Genomic DNA, 24,094 nt, shown 5'->3' with positions numbered 1-24,094 from the left:
AAACTCAATCTAAATCCTAAACATAAACCCTAAATCTAAACCCTAAACCCTAAATTTCTAAACCCTAATATCTAAACCCTATAAACCCTAATATCTAAACCCTAATATGTAAAACCTAAACATACGCTCGAAAAACACGATAATTGTTATATATTACTTCTTCGAGCGTGTTCCCGCCAATATAAAAACATTTATCACAAAGTGTCCTTATTAAATGTTCATATTTTCATCAAATCTATAATGTTCGTGAATAAAGTTTTTTTCAAAAAACGAAGAAAAAAAAATTCGCTTCCCCCCGCTTCCCCCCGATTGGCTACTTCCCGCTTGATCCTACCACTCAAAATAACAAAGGATAACTTAATAAATCAAAAGCACTAAATAAGATACAATACCTCAGACAGCGGTAGCGGACAGAAAAATGCCGCACGCCAACCCTACAGACAAATAAACAAAACCATTGCTGGCAAACCGTCGAGCCTTTGGGAGAACAGCTCTAATGTTATGCATCAACTTATTTGCCCTATGTATATCTTTAACCTTATCTAATTGTTCTCCTCTACCTTTTACAGATGTCCTTTTGGTCATTTTGCCATTATATAAACTCATCCTAATTCAAAATTCAAAATTTAATTTAAAGAGGCTAAATTTGATGTACAGAAGCTCATAAGATATATGTAAAAAACAAATTAAGCTCTTTACAGAGTGCATACTCAAAAATCCCATACATCAATCTAACTATGATAAACTAATAAACTACAGTAATAATCAAGGATTACATTATTACAGTAATAATCTAATAATAACAGATTCATACCGGTTTAATTTTTGATAGAAGATACCTTTAAGCAAAAAAAAAATAAGGTTAAAAGGTAAAAGGTTTTCCCTATTCGGACTACCCGGTAGGGCGAGTAATCCGACCCCATACTATGATGTACGCAGCCCAACAGGATTACTCCCTGGCTGTTTCCAACCCATCCCTGGCCACCACTAAATATTCGTCATAGACATGATTCAAACCTGATAACCTGATGATTGATTAGCTATTATTGCTTTTCTCAATCGAAAAAATAACAAAATCCTTGAATCTTCAAAAGCGATGGCAATTTTAATCGAAACAATTTCTTCATAGCAAAATGTATACTGATACACTTCAACTATTAATCGAAACAATTTCTTCTAGGTTGCACAGATTAACTTTGCAGCAATTACTTGATAGGCCTAAAATCATCATGTTATTAAATTCTATAAGCTTTTATTCTTCCTTCACCTATATGTTCTTGTTCTAAATCATCATGTTAATGAAGTCTCGACTCTCAAGTGTTTACTCTGATGGACTATTACAATTCAATGTCAAACAAATACGTTACAGGAAAACCTTAATTATATTGTTATCACTATAACTAACTCTTCGTTGTTCTAACATATCCTGTACCCAAAACCATGTCTTTATTCTTCTGATCCTGCTATAACTAAAAATGCATATAAACAACTCATATATTTGGCGCTAAATCTTTATATCAAACTTGCAGTGTATTTTAATAACATCTATCCATTGTCTACAAATACATTACATTAGTTAACCTCATGGTTGTTAAAGTCCAGACTAGGCGAACTTGTTCCCAACTAGTAGGGATTTTATAAAGTGGTTCGATTTTATGTAGGGTCTGACTAGTCTCCGACTTTGCCATTTTTCCAGCCAAAGTTGTCAAAAGTCCAATTTATTCTGTTCAAATTGGATTAATTTGGTCACAATCGGTCAAAGTAGTCCAAATACAGTCACCGATTAGTCCCTAAAGGTTCCGACAACATACGAAATAAGTCATAATCTACATTGCCATCATATATCTTTCCATCTAGTAAAGCTAGCACAAATTCATAACTTAGTTGCATCAATATAGCTAGCTACATACAACAAAACTTTCATATACATATACACCAACAATAACATACCAAAATCGAAAACCGATTTCATTTCCTCTCCCTTCTTCTAATCTTCTCATTCTCCATACGCTTCTTCGATATCCCGTAACTCCCATCATCTTGCAAATTCATATCGAACACTTTCGCCTTCAAATTCGATTCTTTTTTCCGACCATTTCCCCTCTCACTATCACTTTCCCAAAATTTCCCACTCACATTTCTCAATTCCTCATCATCCATATCCGAATCCGAATCTTTACCCGAACCCCCATCACTGATCCTCCCATAAGGTTCAACACTATGCACAACACCTTTAGGAAAAAACCTAGCTGACGTCAGCCCATTAGTTTCAAACAACTGGGGCCCATCTTTCTCCGACCACAAATCAAACCCGCCCGGTTTCTGAAACCGGTCGGCTAAAACCTTCAGCTGTTCATCAGCACTGGTTGAAAACAGTTTGGGTGCCGTTTCAACAACTTCCCAGGGTCGTTCAAGTTCTGAAACGGCAGCGTTTAATTCAGCTCTTTTTCGCATTTCGTAAATCTGACGTTCACGTGCGAGACGTGCTCTGAGTAACTGTTTGGCTTTTTTCTGTTGCATACGTTTCCACTGCCATTTTGATACGCCGCCCGGGTACGTTCTTGGACCTCCGCCCATTCGGATTACTGTTGATATTGGTGGTTTTGTGATTGAGAGATTGGTGAAGGTTGATTTGAGGAAGAGATGGGTCTGGTCGGGTGTGATTTGCGATGAGAAGGATAAGGTGGTTAGTTGTGGGGGACGGATTGTTTGACGGAATAGGAGAGACGACGGCGGCGACATGGTGGTTCGCGGTGGTGAGATTTTGGGGAAAGAGGGGCAGGGTTTTGATGAACCGGAAACTGTATGATTTAGATAATGGGATAACGGGATATGAGACCCTTATAATATAAAATGGTTGCTATGAATGGTCCTTGAAGTATTTTTATTTTTATCTTGTCTTAAACAGTAAACACATATTTTTCTGTTAGGTTATTAGATATAGTCAATAGTCAATGATAAATTCACTCATCATCTTTGTGGATTATAAATTTGTATTGTAGGACTAGTAGGGGTCTAAACGAGGCGAGTCTAGCCGAGCTCGACTAAACTCGTTTGAAACTCATAGCGCTCGATAGTCAAGAACCTAATCTTGTCACTCTTTATCTTTTATTTTGTTCATGTTATCTCTTGTTTCTTATGCGCATGCACCTCCTTCTTATTATATAACATTCTCACAATAACCATCAAGGCTAGTGAAAAGTATTTATTAACATTGTGTTAATGGATGGTTATTTCTAATTACTGGATGGAATTCGGGTCGAATCAGATTTAAGTTCTAACTGACATTTTCCCAGCCCTTTCGTATTTAGGATCATTCTCATATTTGACTTCAAACGTATCTTCACATCCTTGGTCCTTAACCTTTTGAATTCTTCTGACATCCATAGTTTTGTGTGAATATGGAATCTTATAACACAAACAAACGATCGAGAGGGATATAAGATATGATTCTTCTCTAGTTTATTTAGTTTGGGGGCAAACAAAATAATGGAAATCTTAGATTGTGAAACCATAAAGCTTTTCATTTGTGTAATATAAACGTCAATCATATTCGCTTTCGCTATTAGCATTGGGTGTGTCCCGAACTTTTTTTTTTTTACCTCATCTACACGTTCACCATGGCCCCTAACACTTTTCTCATCGTTAAATCGTTCTCTCATTGCAACATCCTGTAGGATAATTCATACTCCGTAATATATAAAAACTTAATTACTTCAAAGTTTCGATACTAATCGAGTATTCATTAGTTATATATTAAAAATACTACATACTAACATGTAAGCCTACTCCGTTATTGCTGGAGGTTTTCTTAAGATGTCAATGATGAACTCTCTGACTTCTATAAGTGAAATGAGTTTCTTTGTTGATGTAGGATAGTGATTATATATATATATATATATATATATATATATATATATATATATATATATATATATATATATATATATATATATATATATATATATATATATATATATATATATATATATATATATATATATATTATATCACCCCGTCAAAATCCATTAATGGAATGTTAACTCTGGTCCCGGTGCTTTACTTGAATTCTATGTAACAGCAATGTTCTACAGCGGAAGCAAATAATACCTGAGAAATAACACGCAAAATGGGTCAACAATAATGTTGAGTGAATCTACATGTTTAAGTAAACAATACAGTATGTTTAAGAAACGATTTTCAGAAAACGTTTATCAGCGAAACACCACCAAGGTTGAATATTAAAAGTTTGCAGACAAAATTTGTCAAGTTTTAATCTGTTTGTGAACATTAATGTCAAGTTCAGCTGTGTATGACATTCAAGAATGTTTTTGTTTCTCCTGTTTGTAAAACACAAGTTTAAGTGACCAATTGCAACGTATGAGACCACAAAGGTTTCATATTTAAAGTTTGTAGACAACACTGTGTCATGTTTCAAATATATGTAGACAATATTATGTCAGGTTCCAAACGTTCGTAGACAATACCATGTCAAGTTTTAAATGTTTGTAGACCATACCATGTAAAGTTTTAAATGTTTATAAACCACAGTTTTAAGTAACGTAAAATAGTATCTGAAAAACAGTATTGAAAAAATAGTTCATTTACATTTGACCACGAGATTTCAATAAGCACAACTCAAAGTTGCAAAATGTATATACATCCATGAGCACTTGAATACTAGCATAAAGACCTGCGCATAGTATACACTACACTTATCCTTTTACCCCATAAAACGTATACACTTGTTCGAGTGTACTTAAAGTTCAAAGTAAATGCACCACAGTTGTAGTAGGGTGAGGTTTGTCTAACCTAACGGATCTGTCCATCTAAATTGTGCTTACCCGAAAGTAATTAAAGTATTCAAGCTAGGCGCTTTGTGAACAATAACTCACACGTAAATAGTACTCGTGTCAAAAGTAAAAGCATTTGTAAAATGTAAGTATAACCAGCGTGTATTCTCATCCCAGAAAAATATGTAAAAGTGGGACTGTAGACTCACCTTTAGTAGCACAGTAAGTATTCAACAAAAGAAATGTAGCTGACAGAACTTGACCCGAGTACTCAACCTAAAGATACGTGTCGGTCAATAACTATGTCTATATATATACTAACTTATGCCATGTCATGCAATATAGTCCTAAGTGCTCAAGTTTGACAAAGAGTTAACCCATTTCTTCTTATATGAAATGTAATTTGAAAAGTTTCCTTCCTAGAAATCGTTGTGTACGTTTGTTTAGCTTATTTAGTAAATCGATCAACTTTGACCACTCAAACTTGTCAAATTTATCTTCTTTATCTAGTGTTCTATTTAAATCTTTAGACTTGTTTAATAATGAAATGTCTCGTTCATATCGATTATAAACGTTTCATATTAATTGATTTCGTTGCGAGGTTTTGACCTCTATATGAGACGTTTTTCAAAGACTGCATTCATTTTTAAAACAAACCATAACTTTTATTTTATCGATAAAGATTCAAAAATTATAACGTAGATTATCAAGTAATGATAATCTAAAAGATAATATTTTACACACGAACATTACATATTGGATTACAATAATATTACACAACAACTTAAGTCTTCGAATGCAGTTTTAAAACGATATTATACAAGCATGCAGACTCCAATCTTGACTTTATTTAGCAAGCAACAGCGGAAGCTCTTAATAATCACCTAAGAATAAACATGCTTTAAACGTCAACAAAAAATGTTGGTGAGTTATATGTTTAACCTATATATTTATCAAATCGTAATAATAGACCACAAGATTTCATATTTCCATTTCTCATAAACAACATGCAATCTGCATAAAAATTATTCATATGATGAACACCTGGTAACCGACATTAACAAATGCATTAGAATATCCCCAAATATACAGGTACACTCATCTGTATATAAAATCGAAGTACTAAAGCATCCATAACTTGGATGGGGTTTGTTAGGTCAATAGATCTATCTTCAGGATTCGCGTCAATTAGGGGGTCTGTTCCCTAATTCTTAGGCTACCAAGCTGAAAGGGTGATATCCGGTATAATGATTCAATCATAGAATATAGTTTCAAGTACTTGTGTCTATTTTGTAAAACATTTATAAAACTGCATGTATTCTCATCCCAAAAATATTAGATTTTAAAAGTGGGACTATAACTCACTTTCACGTATTTTCACTTCGTCGAAAAATAAGACTTGGTCACGGGTTGATTCACGAACCTATAACAAATATATATATATAGTGTGTGTATATATATATATATATATATATATATATATATATATATATATATATATATATATATATATATATATATATTTACATATATATATATACATATACATATACATATATGTATATATATCAAAGTATGATCGAAATATAATTATACCATATTTTATTACATTTTAACGATTTAAGTTTGTTAAGTTGACAGTCCAACGTTTGTAGTCCACAAATAATTGTCCACAGTTAGTAGTACAGAAGTAAATCAATATATATTATCTCGAATCAATCCACGACCCAGTGCATACAAGTCTCAGACTCGATCACAACTCAAAGTATATATATATATATATATTATTTTGGAATCAACCTCAACCCTGTATAGCTAACTCGATCATTACCGCATATAGAGTGTCTATGGTTGTTCCAAATAATATATATAGATTACGATATGATATGTCAAAACATTGTATACGTGTCTATGGTCTATCAAGACATGTATAATACAATATAAGTTAGTTAAGTTATGGTTAGTATGGATTTGTTACAAATTTCACGTAGCTACAACAAGCAAAAATATCCAATTTTGTTTTACCCATAACTTCTTCGTTTTAAATCCGTTGTGAGTGAATCCAATTGCTATGGTTTCATAATAAACTGAAATTTATGAAACTAAACAGAAAAAGTATGAGTTTATAGTCATAAATACAAGTTACAAGTCGTTTTTGTAGGAGGTAGTCATTTCAGTCGAAAGAACGACGTCTTGATGACCATTTTGAAAAACATACTTCCACTTTGAGTTTAACCATGATTTTTGGATATAGTTTCATGTCCATAAGAAAAATCATTTTTCCAGAAGGACAACTTTTAAATCAAAGTTTATCATAGTTTTTAATTATCTAACCCAAAACAACCCCCGGTTGCACTACGACGGCGTATGTCCGGTTTTACGGTGTTCTTCGTGTTTTCAGGTTTTGAATCATTAAGTTAGCATATCATATAGATATAGAACATGTGTTTAGTTGATTTTAGAAGTCAAGTTAGAAGGATTAACTTTGTTTGCGAACAAGTTTAGAATTAACTAAACTATGTTCTAGTTATTACAAGTTTAAATCTTCGAATAAGATAGTTATATATATATATATATATATATATATATATATATATATATATATATATATATATATATATATATATATATATATATATATATATATATATATATATATGAATCGAATGATGTTAAGAATATCATTACTACATCAATTTTAGTAGGTAAACCTACTGTAAGTGATAAGAAATGATCTAGCTTCAAAGGATCTTGGATGGCTTGAAAGTTCTTGAAGTAGAATCATGACACGAAAACAAGTTCAAGTAAGATTATCACTCGAATTAAGATAGTTTATAGTTATAGAAATCGAATCAAAGTTTGAATATGAATATTACCTTGAATAAGAAGGATAACCTACTATAAATAACAAAGGTTTCTTGATCTTAGATGATTACTTGGAATGGATTAGAAAGCTTGGAAGTAGACTTGCAAACTTGAAAGTGTTCTTGAAGTTTTCTTGAGTAGTTGTTTTATAAGTTGATATAGGTTAGGATTTATGAGCAAGATTGATGTAGATTTTGATGAATATGATGAAGAACACTTAGAAATACATCATAGAACTAGAGAGAGATCAAATGGATGAAAGAAAATTGAAAAATGAAAGTGTATGAGAGTGTGATAAAAAACGTGAACCATGGCGTCATTATATGCAAATTGTAATTTGATTTTTAGTGTAATAATTCATGCTAGTTGCCAAATGATGGTTCCACATGTTTGTTGACTAAATGAGGGCTGCTAAGAGCTGATCATTGAAGAGTATATACCAATAGTATATACATATAGGAGCTGTGTATTGTACGAGTACGAATACGGGTGCATACGAGTAGAATTGTTGATGAAAATGAATGAGAATGTAAATGTAAGAATTTTTGTTAAGTAGAAGTACTTTGATATGTGTCATAAAGTCTTTCAAAAGTGTACTAATACATCTTAATATACTACATGTATATACATTTTAACTGAGTCGTTAAGTCATCGTTAGTCGTTACATGTAAGTGTTGTTTTGAAACTTTTAAGTTAACGATCTCATTTAATGTTGTTAACCCAATGTTTATTATATCTAATGAGATGTTAAATTATTACATTATCATGATATTATGATGTATGAATATATCTTAATGTGATATATATACATTAAAATGTCGTTACAATGATAATCGTAACATATATGTCTCGTTTCGAAATTCTTAAGTTAGTAGTCTTGTTTTACATATGTAGTTCATTGTTAACATACATAATGATATATATAATTATCATTTTATTATGTTAAATATAGTGCAACAATATCTTAATATGATACATATGTATTTAGTAAGACGTTGTTATAACGATAATCGTTATATATATCGTTTCGAGTTTCTTAACTTAGCAGTCTCATTTTTATGTATATAACTCATTGTTAATATACCTAATGAGATACTTACTTATCATAATATCATGTTAACTTTATATATATATATATATATATATATATATATATATATATATATATATATATATATATATATATATATCATATAGTTTTTACAAGTTTTAACGTTCGTGAATCGCCAGTCAATTTGGGTGGTCAATTGTCTACATGAAACCTATTTCAATTAATCAAGTTTTAACAAGTTTGATTGCTTAACATGTTGGAAACATTTAATCATGCAAATATAGTTTTCATTTAATATATATAATCATGGAAAAGTTCGGGTCACTACAAATAACATTAAAGTTTCCTCCATTTTATAAAAAGTCAACAAAAGTTAACGTAAGATCAACCCAAAAAGTCAACTATTTCGTGAAGGTCAACGTTTCTAAATTCTAAGTAAAACTCAACACCTTTGATAATTCGGCCGAGCTTTGAAAGTCTTTTCACTTTATAACGTCAACTCTTCTAATAAGGAAATTATATATAATAACTCGTACGTGTTTAATTTAAACAAGACCATACGATCAACAAAGTCAACTCAAAAACCGACTCAGGTCAACTAGTCAACTATGACCAAAAACGTATTTCAAAACGATGGTTGTATCCATTTAACGTTGAAAACAAAAGTATATATTAGTTTTGACCCATTTCAAACATATTAGTTGCAGCAGCAACTTCTGGAATTTTTATAAAAATCTTTGCAACTCCGTTCAACATGAGACCAGTGCCATTAGTTTTGTAAATGAGTCTAATATTTTCTGACCAAATATGAAGTTCTAAATCGAATCCAGTCAGTTGCTATAACAGAAAACGTTAACGTATGTCCGTCAGTTTTTCAATCAGCACTTTAGCAAAACTTTAAAAATTCATATAAAATTCAAAAAAAATCGAAATCAAGTGAATCCGGAGTCTAAATTGAGTAACTTTTTAGGAGGAATTCAACCATGAACTCATATTTCCAAGACCAGGTCGTTTACTATACGAAAACAGCAGTTACAGATCTGATTTTTACACAACGTTAATGATTTAATCAATTAAAACATATATACCAATTGACATGAGCACTAATCGACATATACAACATATACATGCATAAATACAGATGCAAACATGAATAATCAAATTAGGGTTCTAAGATTTATACCATAGATCATGCAATTGTTGGTATTATCGCGTAGAGGAGAACGAGACGAGCACGGATACGCATCCAATTGAACGATCAAGCAAGAAATTGATGATGATAATGATTTTTGATGGTGATGATGATATATGGTCGTGGGTATGGTGTAGAGAAAGAAGAGAAAGAGTTTTAGGTTTAGGTTTAATTAAAAGGGTTTAGTTCATGGGTTGGGTTTCAAGCTACGGGCCAAAAAAATCAAATGGACTATAGAGATGGAAGAAAAACGACCAAGAGGGCCCAAAAGGGAGTCCATGGACTCATTTTGTTGTTAGTTAAGTTTTCTAAGTAAATTCATTAAGTGTCGTTAACCGAAATCGAAAACCGACACGTTAATCGAGCGTTCTAGCAAATTCTACGCGTTTTAAATTTATAAAACTTCCAATAAATTAAAAGTATTTTACAATCATAATAATTATATAAAATAATCATAAGATTGAATTATTATTCATTTCGTTGCGTAGTGTCGATAACCGAACCCGTAAAGTTGGGACGTTACCCGAGCGTTGACCAATATTCTGAAGTGTTTATTAGTTCCAATAAATTAAATAAATTTTTAAAGTTGATAGTTATCAAAAATAATTATTAAAACGTTATCCGTGTTTTTCGTTGTCTCAAAAGACGTTTTCCCGGTTTTCTCTAACCGTACGTTTTTCTCGCGTTGTCTAAGTTTCTCGCATACTTCTAAACCAAAGTATGAAATCATTTAATATGTAGCACATATTATAATAATATACTTAAAAGAAAAAGTTCTAACGTATATATTCATTAGAATTTAACTAACGGTAGTTAAGTATTTCATGGAGAGTTAACGAAAGTTAACGGAAAAAGTCGAGTTGTTACATTACCTACCCGTTATTGAAAATTTCGTCCTGAAATTTTAGTGCACGTCCTCCGAAGTCGTTTCCTCAGGAAACAATTGCGGATACTTTTGTTTCATCTGGTCTTCACGTTCTCACTTGAACTCTGGTCCTCTACGAGCTTTCCATCAAACTTTAATTATCGGTATCCTGCTTTGCTTTAACTGTGTGACCTCGCGGTCCATGATTTCAGCAGGCTCTTCCACGAAATGAAGTTTTTTGTCAACTTGTATTTCCTCCAAAGGAATCACTAGACTTCCGCTAAGCATTTCTTCAAGTTAGAAACTTGAAATTTGTCATGCATTTCACTGAGTTCTTGTGGTAGATTCAGTCTGTATGCTACTGGTCCAATCCTTTCGGTTATCTCGAATGGTCCAATATATCTTGGACTGAGCTTGCCTCGTTTGCCAAAACGCACTACACCCTTCCAGAGTGATACCTTAAACATGACCTTGTCAGCGATCTGAAATTCCAAAGGTCGCCTTCTAACGTCGGCATAACTCTTTTGACGACTTTGGGCCATTTTCAACCTTTCTTGTATATGTACGATCTTCTCAGTTGCTTCGTGTATAATTTCAGGACCTGTTAGTTGACTATCCCTTAGTTCAGTCCAACATATAGGAAACCTGCATTTTCTGCCATAAATTGCTCCAAAAGGCGCGACCTTTATGCTCATGTGGTAACTGTTGTTGTATGAGAATTCTGCCAGTGGTAGATGTTTATTCCATCTGTTTCCGAAATCAATAACACAAGCCCTTAGCATGTCTTCTAATGTTTGGATGGTTATTTCGCTTTGGCCATCTGTATGGGGGTGATATGCTGTACTCATATCTAAATGAATTCCCATTGCATTCTGTAAGGTTTTCCAGAACCTTGAAATGAAACAACTATCGCGATCGGAGATGATGGACATATGTACACCATGTCTAGAGACAACCTCCTTTATATAAACTTGTGCCAACTTTTCCCTATCAGTTTCCTTTATCGGTAAGAAGTGAGCAGACTTAGTGAGACGATCCACAACGACCCAGATGGTGTCGTAACCTCCCAAGGTTTTCGGTAGTTTCGTGATAAAATCCATGATGATACATTCCCGCTTCCATTGAGGAATCTCTGGTTGTTTCAGCAGTCCTGACGGTTTTCGATGTTCAGCCTTGACCTTAGTGCAAGTCAAGCATTTTCTGACATATATAGCAATGTTAGCTTTCTTGTTGAGCCACCAATAAAGTGCTTTGAGATCTTGGTACATCTTGTCTGATCCAGGATGAATTGAGTATCGTGACTTATGAGCTTTTTCTAGCACAAGTTCTCTCAATCCACCAAATTTCGGTATCCAGATCCTGTCAATGAAATATTGGGTTCCGTCTTCTCGGATTGCCAATTTCTTATCCAATCCTCTAAGTGATTTAGTACCAATGTTCCCTTCTTTCAATGCTTCAAGTTGTACATCGTGGATTTGTGACGTAAGGTTCGTTCGGACAGTCATATTCACCGCTCTAACTCGGAGAGGTTTAGCCTTCTCTTTCATACTCAAGGCATCTGCAACAATGTTAGCCTTGCCAGGATGATAGCGAATCTCACAATCGTAGTCGTTCAGTAGTTCTACCCAACGTCTCTACCTCATGTCGAGCTGTTTCTGATCGAAGATATGTTGTAAGCTCTTGTGATCGGTGAAAATTGTAAACTTTGTACCATACAAGTAGTGTCTCCACATCTTCAGTGTAAAGACCACAACATCAAGTTCCAAATCATGTGTCGTGTAATTCTGTTCATGTATCTTCAATTGTCGTGTTCCATAGGCAATCACTTTCTTCCGTTGCATCAACACGCTACCAAATCCTTGTTGGGAAGCATCGAAACAAATCACGAAATCTTCACTTCCTTTGGGTAAAGACAAAATCAGAGCAGTAGTCAATTTCTGTTTTAACAACTGAAATCCAAACTCATGTTGCTCAGTCCACTCATACTTTTTACCCTTGTGAGTCATTGTTGTCAACGGTCTGGCAATAGTAGAAAAGTTCTCAACGAATCTCCTGTAATAACCGGCGAGACCTAAGAATTGTCGAACCTGCGTTGGCGACTTAGGAGTCTCCCACTTGTTGACCGTCTCTATCTTCGTAGTATCAACTTGAGTCCCATTGATACCTACAGTATGACCCAAAAATTGAACTTCTTGTAACCAAAAGTCACACTTCGAAAACTTCGCATACAGCTGCTCTTTCCTGAGCATCTCGAGTATCAAACGGAGATGTTGCTCATGTTCCTTCTCGTTCTCTGAATATACCAGAATATCATCAATGAACACAATAACAAACTTGTCTAGGTATGGCTTACACACACGGTTCATTAGATCCATGAACACCGCAGGTGCGTTCGTCAAACCAAACGGCATTACTGTAAATTCATAATGTCCGTAGCGTGTTCTGAATGCTTTCTTCGGTATATCAGTCTCTTTTACTCTCATCTGACCTCAGGTCAATCTTAGAGTAACATCCAAATCCTTGGACCTGATCAAACAGATCATCGATTCTTGGTAGCGGATATCCATTCTTGATAGTTAGCTTATTTAGTCCTCTGTAATCAATACAAAGTCTCATAGATCCATCCTTCTTCTTAACAAAGAGAACGGGAGCTCGAACTTTGAACTCCTTGGCTATAGAGTCCATTTATCTGTGCCAGACACGGATCAGAGTATGACAACCCTGATGTTCTTCACCATGGGGAGTTTCTATTTAGTGTGAGCACCTTGCTCCTCAGCTTTGCATTCATAGCCAACAACTCTTGTAGCTCTGGGGGTGTAAGTCTACACGGTGAGCGACCACTGGAGCCACTTCTAGCACTAGATCAATCTGAAGTTCATCTTCATGGTGAGGTGGAAGACCAGGTAACTCTTCCGGAAGGACCTTAAGAAAAATTTCTAACAGTTGGGACATCTTCAGGTCCCTTAATTGGTGGTTCAACTTTGCTCACATGTGCCAGAATTGCGAGACATCCTTATCTCATGTACTTCTGGACCTTCGAGCAATTTATGGTAACACAACGGTGTACTGATCTTCTCTCCGTACCCCATCATTGATTCACCATCGGTAAGAGGAATTATACTAGCCTTCTAGTTGCAACAATCTCAGTAAATAGTCTGTTCTAACCACGAGGTCAAAACTTTCCAGTTTAATAGTTCTATAGAGTACACGTTGTCTAAGGAAGATATTAGATTCTAAATGTTGTGACAAAATTCTCTAGCGATAAAGCTTCTATCAACACCAGTGTTGACAGTATATAAACATTATGATTGTTGAGTAAGAACGAACTCGTGACGAACTTCATTGAAGTTGATGTTGAAATCAGGGTGAGTTATCAGACTTTCCCCACATTGGTGGGGGAGAAGAACGGAATACGCTTTATGTGGGAGGGTGTGAATACCTCTTCCGGTAGACTCGTATTAGAAAGAAAAATCGTGTAGCCGCGGGCGGCTGAATGATAGGTAAGTCAAAAGTCAAGTAGGCAATATCTACTACGTATTGTGCGGGCTGTTACCAGGAATTCATTCTCTAAAAATGTATCAGAAATGAGTTGTGATGCATAGTGGCTAGTAGTAAATCGTGGAGGTGCTAGTAGTGATGAGTAGTATTTAGTAGTGGTAATTAGATATGGGTAGTATTAAGTAGTAACTAGTAATGACAAGCAGTAAGAAGTAGTGATCGGTCGAGTGTAACATCCCAAAATTTTAAGATAATATTTTATGAGAATTTAATAGTGATTCGTTATGTTTAAGTATTTAACTAGCAAAATAAAATAGACAATTCAAGAATTTGTTAGTTAAATATTGGCAAGGACTAATCATGCAAAGTATGAAATGAGATGGTTAATTAGTGTTAAGGACCACCTAAACTATGTTTTGGTGGGGAGGGACCTAAGTTGCCAACTAGTGATAGTTTATAAGTTTTAAACTAGTCATGAAGCTTCTAGTTCATTTTGGGGAGAAAGTCCAAGAAAGAAAGAAAGAAAGAAAGAACGGGAGAGAAAGAGATGGGAGAAATTAGGGTTTTCAATTAGTGATCTAACCCTATAACAATCAAGTAAGTCTACAATCAGGGATGCTAGTAGCACAAAGAAGTAAGAAGATCATCATCAACATCCTTTTCTTCATGTTTTTCAAGTTTGAATTCTTAAGAAGAAGTTGAGGTGCTAATCAAGGAAAGGAAGCAAACTTGGATGCAAATCGACAAGTGGCAAAGGTGAGTTAAATGGGGGTAATATGGGCGGGTCAAGGGTGATCATGGAATCCATGATCATAAGTTATGTAAAAGAGATGTTCATGATTATTCTATGTTTTTGAGTTTAATTATAGAAGTGTACTTGTGGTTGTTTTGAATACGAGATAGGATGATATGGGTGACTTAATGCTCCCGAATTGCATCCGTGCAAGAGGGTGATGATTAAGTTCACTAGGTAAAGCTTAGACTTTTCGTCTATGTCAAAGTGCAAAGCTTAGACTTCATGTGTATTATAAGGCGAAAAGCTTAGACTTTGTGTCTATGTCAAGGTGTAAAGCTTAGACTTTATGTCTATGTCCATATCACGTGATAAGCTTGGATTTATATCCATGTTAAGTGTAAGCTTGGATGGGGTCCATGTTAAGAGTAAGCTTGGATTTATATCCATGTTAAGTGTAAGCTTGGACGATGTCCATGTTATGTGTAATCTTGAACACACATCTATGATAATGTTTTAAGCTTGAACTATGTACATGTCATGTGCTAAGATTAGACGTATGCCTAGGATGCGTGATGATCAAGTCCGAAACACGAAATCAACCTTCGGGTTGGAAGGTTATGGTTACGTTATGATTGTGTTTATGTTTTAAGTTTAATATATTTATTTACCATTAACTCACTAAGCGTATTGCTTATCCAGTTATGTTGTTAATGTTTGTTAGGTCCTTATGCATCAAGAAGGTATGGGACGACAAGGTTTTAGAGGAGCATTCGGCACTTAGCAAGTGGTATGCAAGTCTCTTATTTGAATCTAGCTTTATGATAACCGCTTATTAACGCCAAGGGTCAAAAGTGTATTAAGATAAAAGATGTTTAAGTTTGTTTATGTGTTATGACGATTAAAACAGGTTGGAACGGAGTTGTTATGCGTTGATAGTCAAACAGGTCACAAGTGTTAATTTGGTTAAAAACTACCATGTCAGGGCCTGATCCCGGAATGGGATTAAAAGATCCCGGAATGGGATCAAAGGTGATTTTCAAGAAATCTGATCAGAACCTGATCCCATAGTGGGATGATGGGATTCCATAGTGGGATCTAAAAATAAATAAATAAATAAATAATGTCATCGTTTAAGGGCGTTAAAAGTTAGTATCAGAGCTATGGTTTAAGGGACTTGGATAATCCACTATAGGGATTATCTAGGCTTAAACCAACTCTAAGTTTTAATAAGCGGTTTATGACTTGCATGATAGATAATGTTTAAAGTATTATGTCATGTTCCTTAGGATTGTATATGATGCTAGAAACTAGGAGAAAGGAATGGGAAGAATGAATGTGTGTTATGCATGAGTTTGTTAGTATTTTCGAGAAAACTATGCACTTGTGATGTGCTGTACGAGAGTGGTTTGGTACACCCGGATTGCATCCGTGCAAGAGGGTGATGATCAAACCCACTAAGTAATGAAGCTTGGATCCATGTCAATGATGATGAGCTTGGACTTGTGTCTATGAAAATGATGATGAGCTTGGACTTGTGTCTATGTCAATGATGATGAGCTTGAACTTGTGTCCATGTCAATGAGGATTAGCTTGGACTTGGGTCCATGTTGATGATGATAAGCTTGGACTTGTGTCCATGTCGATAATGGTAAGCTTGGATCTATGGAAAAGTTAATGAGCTTGGACTTGCGTCCATGGTAAAGTTAATGAGCTTGGACTTGCGTCCATGGTAAAGTTAATTTGCTTGGACTTGCGTCCATGGTAGAGTTAATGAGCTTGGACTTGCGTCCATGGTAATGTTAGTGAGCCTGAACTTACGTCCATGTTAATCTTGATGAGTTTAGACCTTATGTCTATGGATTTGTGTTTAGCTTAGGCACAATCTTAGGTCATCCCTAGTAAGTTGTGTCTATGGTGTGGTATGACCGGATCCGATACAAGAAAGAAACTTGCGGGTTGACAGGTTATGTTTTGGTTATGATTATGCTAATGCTAAGAGTACTCTTGGGTTTTCGTGACCACGAGTTCTATATAGGATGATGTAAGTTGCAAGTTTAAGATGAACAAACACATGAATAGAAATGGTTATGTAAAGTAGTTGTCAAAAGTATAATAAATGTACCCTTAAGTTAAGATGACTAAAGACGATGTAACGAAAACGAGAAAAGCGTGAAAGCGGTTCAAGTAATACTGAAGCGTAAAAAGAATGAAATTTAGGGATGGAGCTTAGCATCCCTGATCATTTAGAATATTAAGAAGTCATGAAAAGAATATGAAGTATGAAGAGAATGTGAACTCAGTCTGTGATGCCCCGTACAAAACTATCGTGTACGAATCATCAACAACAGGATCATTACAAGGTTAAGTACTATATGCGATTTCAAAAAGAGTTTGCATTCATAAATAAAGTGATGTCTAAACCAACATCGAATGTTTTACAATCCAAAAGCATGATTCACTAAGTAGAAGCAAATAATAAGTGTATGTGACCACAATGGTCGTTACAAGTCATAGTTCAAAAGTACGAATGTTTGAATACAAAATAAAGTAGTTCATGCGATAGCAACTCTAAGCAGCGGGTGTCTACAGCACGACTAGTACACAGCGGAAGCTAACCTCAAGCACCTGAGAAAAACATGCTTGAAAACGTCAACACAAAGGTTGTTGAGCTATAGTTTAAGTATAACAGTATGTAAGGTAGGCCACGAGATTTCAGTGCTACAAAGAGCGTTTCAAAACAATACGATAAAGTATATGTTAACCGTGGGCACTTGGTAACTAACTTAACGTTTATACCCCCTGAAAGTACACTTGGCAAGTGCGTATGTCTACGAAGTATTAAACACTCGTTAAATGCTAGCGCTACTAGCCCGAGTGGGGATGTCAAACCCTATGGATCCATATCTAAGATTCGCGTTCACCGGTTCAAAAACCAATGACTAAACGTTACCGAGCTAAAGGGAATGTTTATGCCGTTGTATAACCCACACATATATAAAGTTTAAGTACTCGTGCCTAGTATGTAAAACATAAAATCCGCATGTATTCTCAGTTCCCAAAATAAGTTAAAGTAAAAAGGGAATGCTATAATTCACAATGATAATGTAGTCGTAAAGTCAGTTCGGAAAAGGTGTGCAAGTAATCGGTCCGAAGGTCCTCAACCTAAGGCAAATAGTACTAAGTCAGTAAATAATTTTAATAGGTTTAAAAGTATGTATTTAAGGTCATAAAGGTCATCATCATTCATCATCAAACAAAAGGCGTAAAGTAGGTTTCGTTTATGAAAGTAGTTTAAAACGAAGACTGACTTCAGTCAGTCACCACGGCCTCTACCCTTACTAAATTAAGGTGAGACCAGTGGAAATGGCTCCGTATATGAGTCCTTTAAGTGTGGTAAAATTTACAGAAGCAAACTCGTCTTTGTTTGACCGTGGTGACGGTCTAAGTGCGAGTAGGTCAGAAATTTCTGCACAACGTTAAAAGGACATAGTGACGATCGGAGGGCCATAAATCCTAAACCGTAACTCGGATTAAGACGAGTCCTATATGAAAAGTTATCTACTCGAAAATATCTATTCGAAAATCAAGGTCTCAGTAGCCCAGGTCTACTGGTCTGTTACAGAAACCGCAGGTCAGTAGGGTTTGGACAGAAACAGTAAGTTTAAGTGAGTTCCGGTGGTCTTGGTGCTTGATGTTCATCATGGTTCTCATCCTTGATGCATATAGCTTCAAGTGTACAACTCATTGATGTGTCTACATCATCTCAACCAAGTCTTGACCATCATAACACTAGTGCAAGTCTAAGATATGAAGCACAACTCACTTAAGAGTTGCATGTAGTTTGATGAACCAAAGTTACATCAAAGTCTTAGGTTTGACACTTACATGAACTATAAAAGAAATATTGAACTATAAACTTGAAAGTTAACTAACTAATCAAGATCATAAGTAGTAGAACATAGTTCTTAGTTAGATCTTGAAGATCCAAGACCCAAAAGTCTAGATCAAGCATAAGTATACAAAGTTATATTTAAAGAAAACTTATTTGTGTGTTCTTGAACTTTCAAGGTTTACTTTTAGTTCAAGATTAATGAGATCAAGGCTAACTTGTAGTTCTTGACCATTTAAACTAATTACATGAAATTAAAGTGCAATAATGAAGAAGTAAACTAAGTAAACATGTAATTTATTCATGGTTGTTCATACTTTAAAGATTCAAACCAAAGTTTGATCTTTAGAAAGTAAACTTTAAAGTTTACTTCATGAACTTCAAGTATGAGTTTAATCAACACATGAACTTGCAATCTTTTAAGAAAGTATATGTAGAATCATAACTAGTAAGCTATGTTCTTGAGTGTTCTTGTAATTACAAGATAAAAGAAGAATCTAACTAGAAAGTTGATTCTTGTAACAAGTAAAGAACAACTAACAACTACAAACAAGTAACAATCAATCAAAGACAAGTGATGAATGATGATTAGAGTGTGGATATAATTCGGTTTTTGCAAAGAAAAGAGAAAGAAAAGAAGTCTTGTAACTTACAAAGTTTAGAGAGAAAAGAGAGAAAAAGTTTTGAGAGAAATTGCAAGTAAGGTGTGTGTGTGAAATGTAAATGAAACTTGTGAATGAAGTAATGAAAAATGAACACAAAAACACCCCTAAAAGGGTCTCCTAAACCGTGGCCAGCTGCAGCAAAAGAGGGGAGGGATTTGTTCAAAGGTTACTTGCAAGTAAAGCTTCAAAAGTTGGTTAAAAGGATGGTTTACATAGGGATTAAGTGCCAACTAGATTCCAATTGTTAAAACTAACTAGTTACAAGGTCTAAGTACTACTTACATGTGGAAGAGTGGGCTAGTTGGTCCACTTAAAAGGTAGGGTGGGCTTGGAAGCCCAACATCAAGAGTTCATTACACTAATAAAGCCCAAGTTCAATTAATTCACAAGTTAAACCAATTAAAAGCCCAAGTAACTAACTAACAACCTTAGTTAATTAAAATGATTAATAAAACTAATCATGAATGTAAATAATATCTAAAAATATTATTCGTGAAAGTTCCGGGTGTCACAAAGACGTTTCGGGCAATTAAAGTCAAGTACGGGCAATTATGGCAACATGTAAATGTAATAACATACATTCGTTTTATCACAAGTATTAATAATAGCAATTATTAATAAATAAACGTTGGAAAAATCCAGGGTCGTTACATTACCCACCTGTTAAAGAAAATTTCGTCCCGAAATTTAAGCTGAGGTAGATGGAGGAGTCGGGAAAAGGTGAGGATACTTCCGCATCATTTGATCATCTCGCTCCCAAGTAAACTCAAGTCCTCGTTTGGCATTCCATCGCACTCGAACGATCAGAATCTTGTTGCGTTTCAAAGTTTTGATCTCACGATCTATAATCTCAACTGGTTCTTCCACAAAGTGAAGTTTGTCGTCAATCGTGAGTTCCTCAAGTGGTATGATAAGTTCGGGTGCAGCAAGACACTTCTTCAAGTTCGACACGTGGAAGGTAGGATGAACTGAGCTCAATTGTGCTGGTAGATCCAAACGGTAAGCAAAGGGTCCAACACATTCCAAGATTTCAAAAGGACCAATGTAGCGTGGGTTTAACTTTCCACGTTTTCCAAAACGGATCACACCTTTCCAAGGTGCAACCTTCAACATTACATGATCACTAACGTTGAATTCAAAGTCTTTACGTTTAAGATCGGCATAACTCTTTTTACGATCACGGGCTGTCTTAAGTCTAGCTTGAATCTGAGCAATCTTCTCTGTCGTTTCGTGGACTACCTCGGGTCCGGTGATTTGCTTTTCGCCTACTTCGGCCTAAAAAATAGGAGATCGACACTTACGGCCATACAATGCTTCAAAAGGTGCAGCATTAATGCTAGAGTGATAACTGTTGTTGTACGAGAATTCGGCTAGTGTCAAATGCCTTTCCCAGGCCTTTCCAAAATCAATGACACATGCACGCAACATGTCTTCCAACGTCTAAATCGTTCGTTCACTTTGCCCGTCAGTCTGAGGATGATAAGCAGTACTCATGTCAAGACGAGTTCCCATGGCTTCTTGCAAAGAACGCCAAAATCTAGAGGCAAAACGGGGATCGCGATCGGAGATGATCGATAAAGGTACACCATGACGAGATACAACCTCTTTGATGTATAATTGAGCAAGTCTTTCCATTGTATCTGTTTCCTTTATCGCTAGGAAGTGTGCAGATTTGGTAAGGCAGTTGACAATAACCCAAATGGTATCGTATCCGCCCATCGTCTTTGGCAGCTTGGTGATGAAATCCATTATTATCCGTTCCCACTTCCATTGTGGGATTTCTAGTTGTTGAAGCAAACCAGAAGGTCTCTGATGCTCGGCTTTAACCTTCGAGCATGTCAAACACTTACCGACATAAGTCGCAACGTCCTTCTTAAGATTCGGCCACCAATACTGTTCTTTAAGGTCGTGGTACATTTTGCCCGCTTCAGGATGAATCGAATATCTCAATTTGTGTACTTCATCAAGTATCAGGTTTCGTAGATCTCCATAACAAGGTACCCAAATTCTTCCAGCATAACATCGGAGTCCAGACTCCCTAACCTCGAATCGAGAGACAAGTATGTTCAAATGTTCGTGAGATATGTTCTCCTCCTTGAGAGCCTCATCTTGGACTACTCTGATCTGGCTGTTGAGGTTCGAATGGATGGTGATGTTCAGAGCCCTAACACGAAGAGGTGCCGTCCTCTCCTTTCGGCTTAAAGCGTCAGCTACAACATTGGCCTTGCCAGGGTGATAACGGAGTTCACAATCGTAGTCGTTGAGCTTCTCAATCCATCGACGCTGTCTCATATTCAGTTGCTTCTGCTCAAAGATGTGCTGGAGGCTCTTGTGATCGGTGAAGATAGTGCTCTTAGTCCCATACAAATAGTGTCTCCACAATTTGAGCGCAAAGACAACGGCTCCAAGTTCAAGATTGTGAGTAGTGTAGTTTCGTTAGTGAATCTTCAATTGGCAGGAGTCATAGGCAATAACCTTTGATCGTTGCATCAGTACACAACCAAAACCACTCTTCGATGCATCACAATAAACAACAAAGTCGTCACTGCCCTCAGGAAGTGATAGGATAGGTACGGAGGTTAACTTATTCTTCAAAGTTTGGAATGATGATTCGTGTGCGGGTTCCCAAATGAACTTCTTGCCCTTGTGAGTTAGCGCGGTCAAAGGACGCGCAATCGGAGAAAATCCTTCGGTAAACCTTCGGTAATAACCGGCGAGACCTAGGAATTGGCGAATATGCGTTGGAGTAGTGGGGGTCTCCCACTTGCTGATGGCTTCAATCTTGGCGGGATCAACTTTGATACCCTGGTCGCTCACAACATGACCCAGAAATTGAACTTCCTTCAACCAAAATTCACACTTGGAGAATTTGGCGTAAAGTTGCTCTTGTCTCAAGAGTTCAAGTACTAGCCGGAGGTGTTGCTCATGTTCTTCTTCGTTTTTGGAGTAGATGAGGATATCATCTATGAAGACGATAACAAACTTGTCCAGGTACGGCTTGCAGACACGATTCATAAGGTCCATGAACACGGCAGGTGCATTTGTCAAACCGAATGGCATCACGAGAAACTCATAATGACCATAACGGGTCCTGAATGCAGTTTTCATCACGTCACTTTCCTTCACCCTCAACTGGTGATAACCGGATCGTAAATCAATCTTTGAGTAAATGCTCGATCCTTGTAGTTGGTCAAAAAGATTGTCAATTCGTGGAAGAGGATACTGATTCTTGATTGTTAATTTGTTGAGTTCACGGTAGTCGATACACATACGGAAGGATCCATCCTTCTTCTTCACAAACAACACAGGTGAGCCCCAAGGCGAGAAGCTTGGTTGGATAAATCCTCGATCTGGCAGCTCTTGTAGTTGACTCTGTAATTCTTGCATCTCGGAAGGTGCGAGTCTATAAGGCGCGCGAGCTATAGGTGCAGCTCCTGGCACTAAATCAATCTGAAACTCTACTGCTCTCTGCGGCGGCAATCCAGGTAATTCTTCTGGGAAGACATCGGAAAATTCATTCACAATTCAAACGTCGTTTACGCTCTTCACCTCAGTTTCTACCGCTTTCACATGTGCTAGGACAGCAAAACGTCCCTTCTTCATAATCTTTTGCGCTTTCACGCAACTAATGAGGTTCAACTTCGAGGTACATCTCTCTCCGTAGATAACCAGTGGTTCGCCATCTCCTTGTGGTATGCGAAGTGCTTTATCTCCGCAGATAATATCGGCCTTTATCTTGCTCAACCAATCCATACCGACAATCACGTCAAAACTTCCCAGTTTGATAGGTATCAAGTCAATTTTGAAATCTGTACCAGCTATGTTGATAATAGCTCCCCGACTAATATGGTCAACCTTTTCAAGTTTTCCATTGGCGACCTCGACAAGCATACTCTCTTTTAACGGGACTAATGACCAATTAATCTTATCACAAAAATGTCTACATACATAACTTCTATCCGCACCAGTATCAAACAAGACAGAAGCTAAAAGATTGTTGATTTTGAATATACCTGTCACCAAGTCGGGGTTATCGCGTGCATCCCTTGCATTAACATTAAAAGCTCTACCACGGGATGGTCCGCCATCTTTTCGCTTGTTTGGGCACGCATTTCTAAAATGGCCCGTCTGCCCGCATTCGTAGCACTTCTTCGGCCCATTGGTTTTTGACTTCCCATTCAAAGTGGTGACCTTGCATTCTTTCCCGATATGCCCAGACCGTTGGCATTTCTTACAAACAACATTGCAATACCCAGTGTGGTGTTTGTAGCATCGCTTGCATTGTGGTAAGGTTCCTTTGTAGTTCGGGTTGGTGTTGGTATTGTTGTTGGGATTAGGGTTTCCACCATTGTTGTGCCTCTTGGCGGGGGTTTGATCGTAGTTTCTCTCCCTGTTGTTGTTGTTGTTGTTGTTGTTGTTGTTGTGGTTGTTGTGGTTATTGTCCAATTTCCTCTTTTCGCTACTACCAGCCTCAAACTTAGCCTTCTCCGGCTCATCAGTAAGAATCTGATTCATGAGGGTATGCGCCATGCGCATTGCT

At 36.2% G+C, this 24,094-nt stretch overlaps 1 protein-coding gene across 1 annotated transcript; it reads right to left on the bottom strand.

The window, feature by feature from the left end:
- Window positions 1-1,815: 1,815 nt before the first annotated feature.
- LOC139853101 (uncharacterized) lies at window positions 1,816-2,798 on the bottom strand. The gene has a single exon (XM_071842474.1). It carries the CDS (start codon window positions 2,740-2,742, stop codon window positions 1,969-1,971), a length of 774 nt encoding a protein of 257 aa, XP_071698575.1. The 5' UTR covers window positions 2,743-2,798; the 3' UTR covers window positions 1,816-1,968.
- Window positions 2,799-24,094: the final 21,296 nt, after the last annotated feature.

The sequence above is a fragment of the Rutidosis leptorrhynchoides genome, chromosome 6, assembly GCF_046630445.1.
Source record: "Rutidosis leptorrhynchoides isolate AG116_Rl617_1_P2 chromosome 6, CSIRO_AGI_Rlap_v1, whole genome shotgun sequence".
Lineage (NCBI taxonomy): Eukaryota > Viridiplantae > Streptophyta > Magnoliopsida > Asterales > Asteraceae > Rutidosis > Rutidosis leptorrhynchoides.
This window is presented reverse-complemented; position numbering and strand designations above follow the sequence as displayed.

Excerpts from the sequence above, each read along its gene's own strand:
- LOC139853101 (XM_071842474.1), bottom strand. The coding sequence starts at position 2,742 with ATGTCGCCGCCGTCGTCTCTCCTATTCCGTCAAACAATCCGTCCCCCA.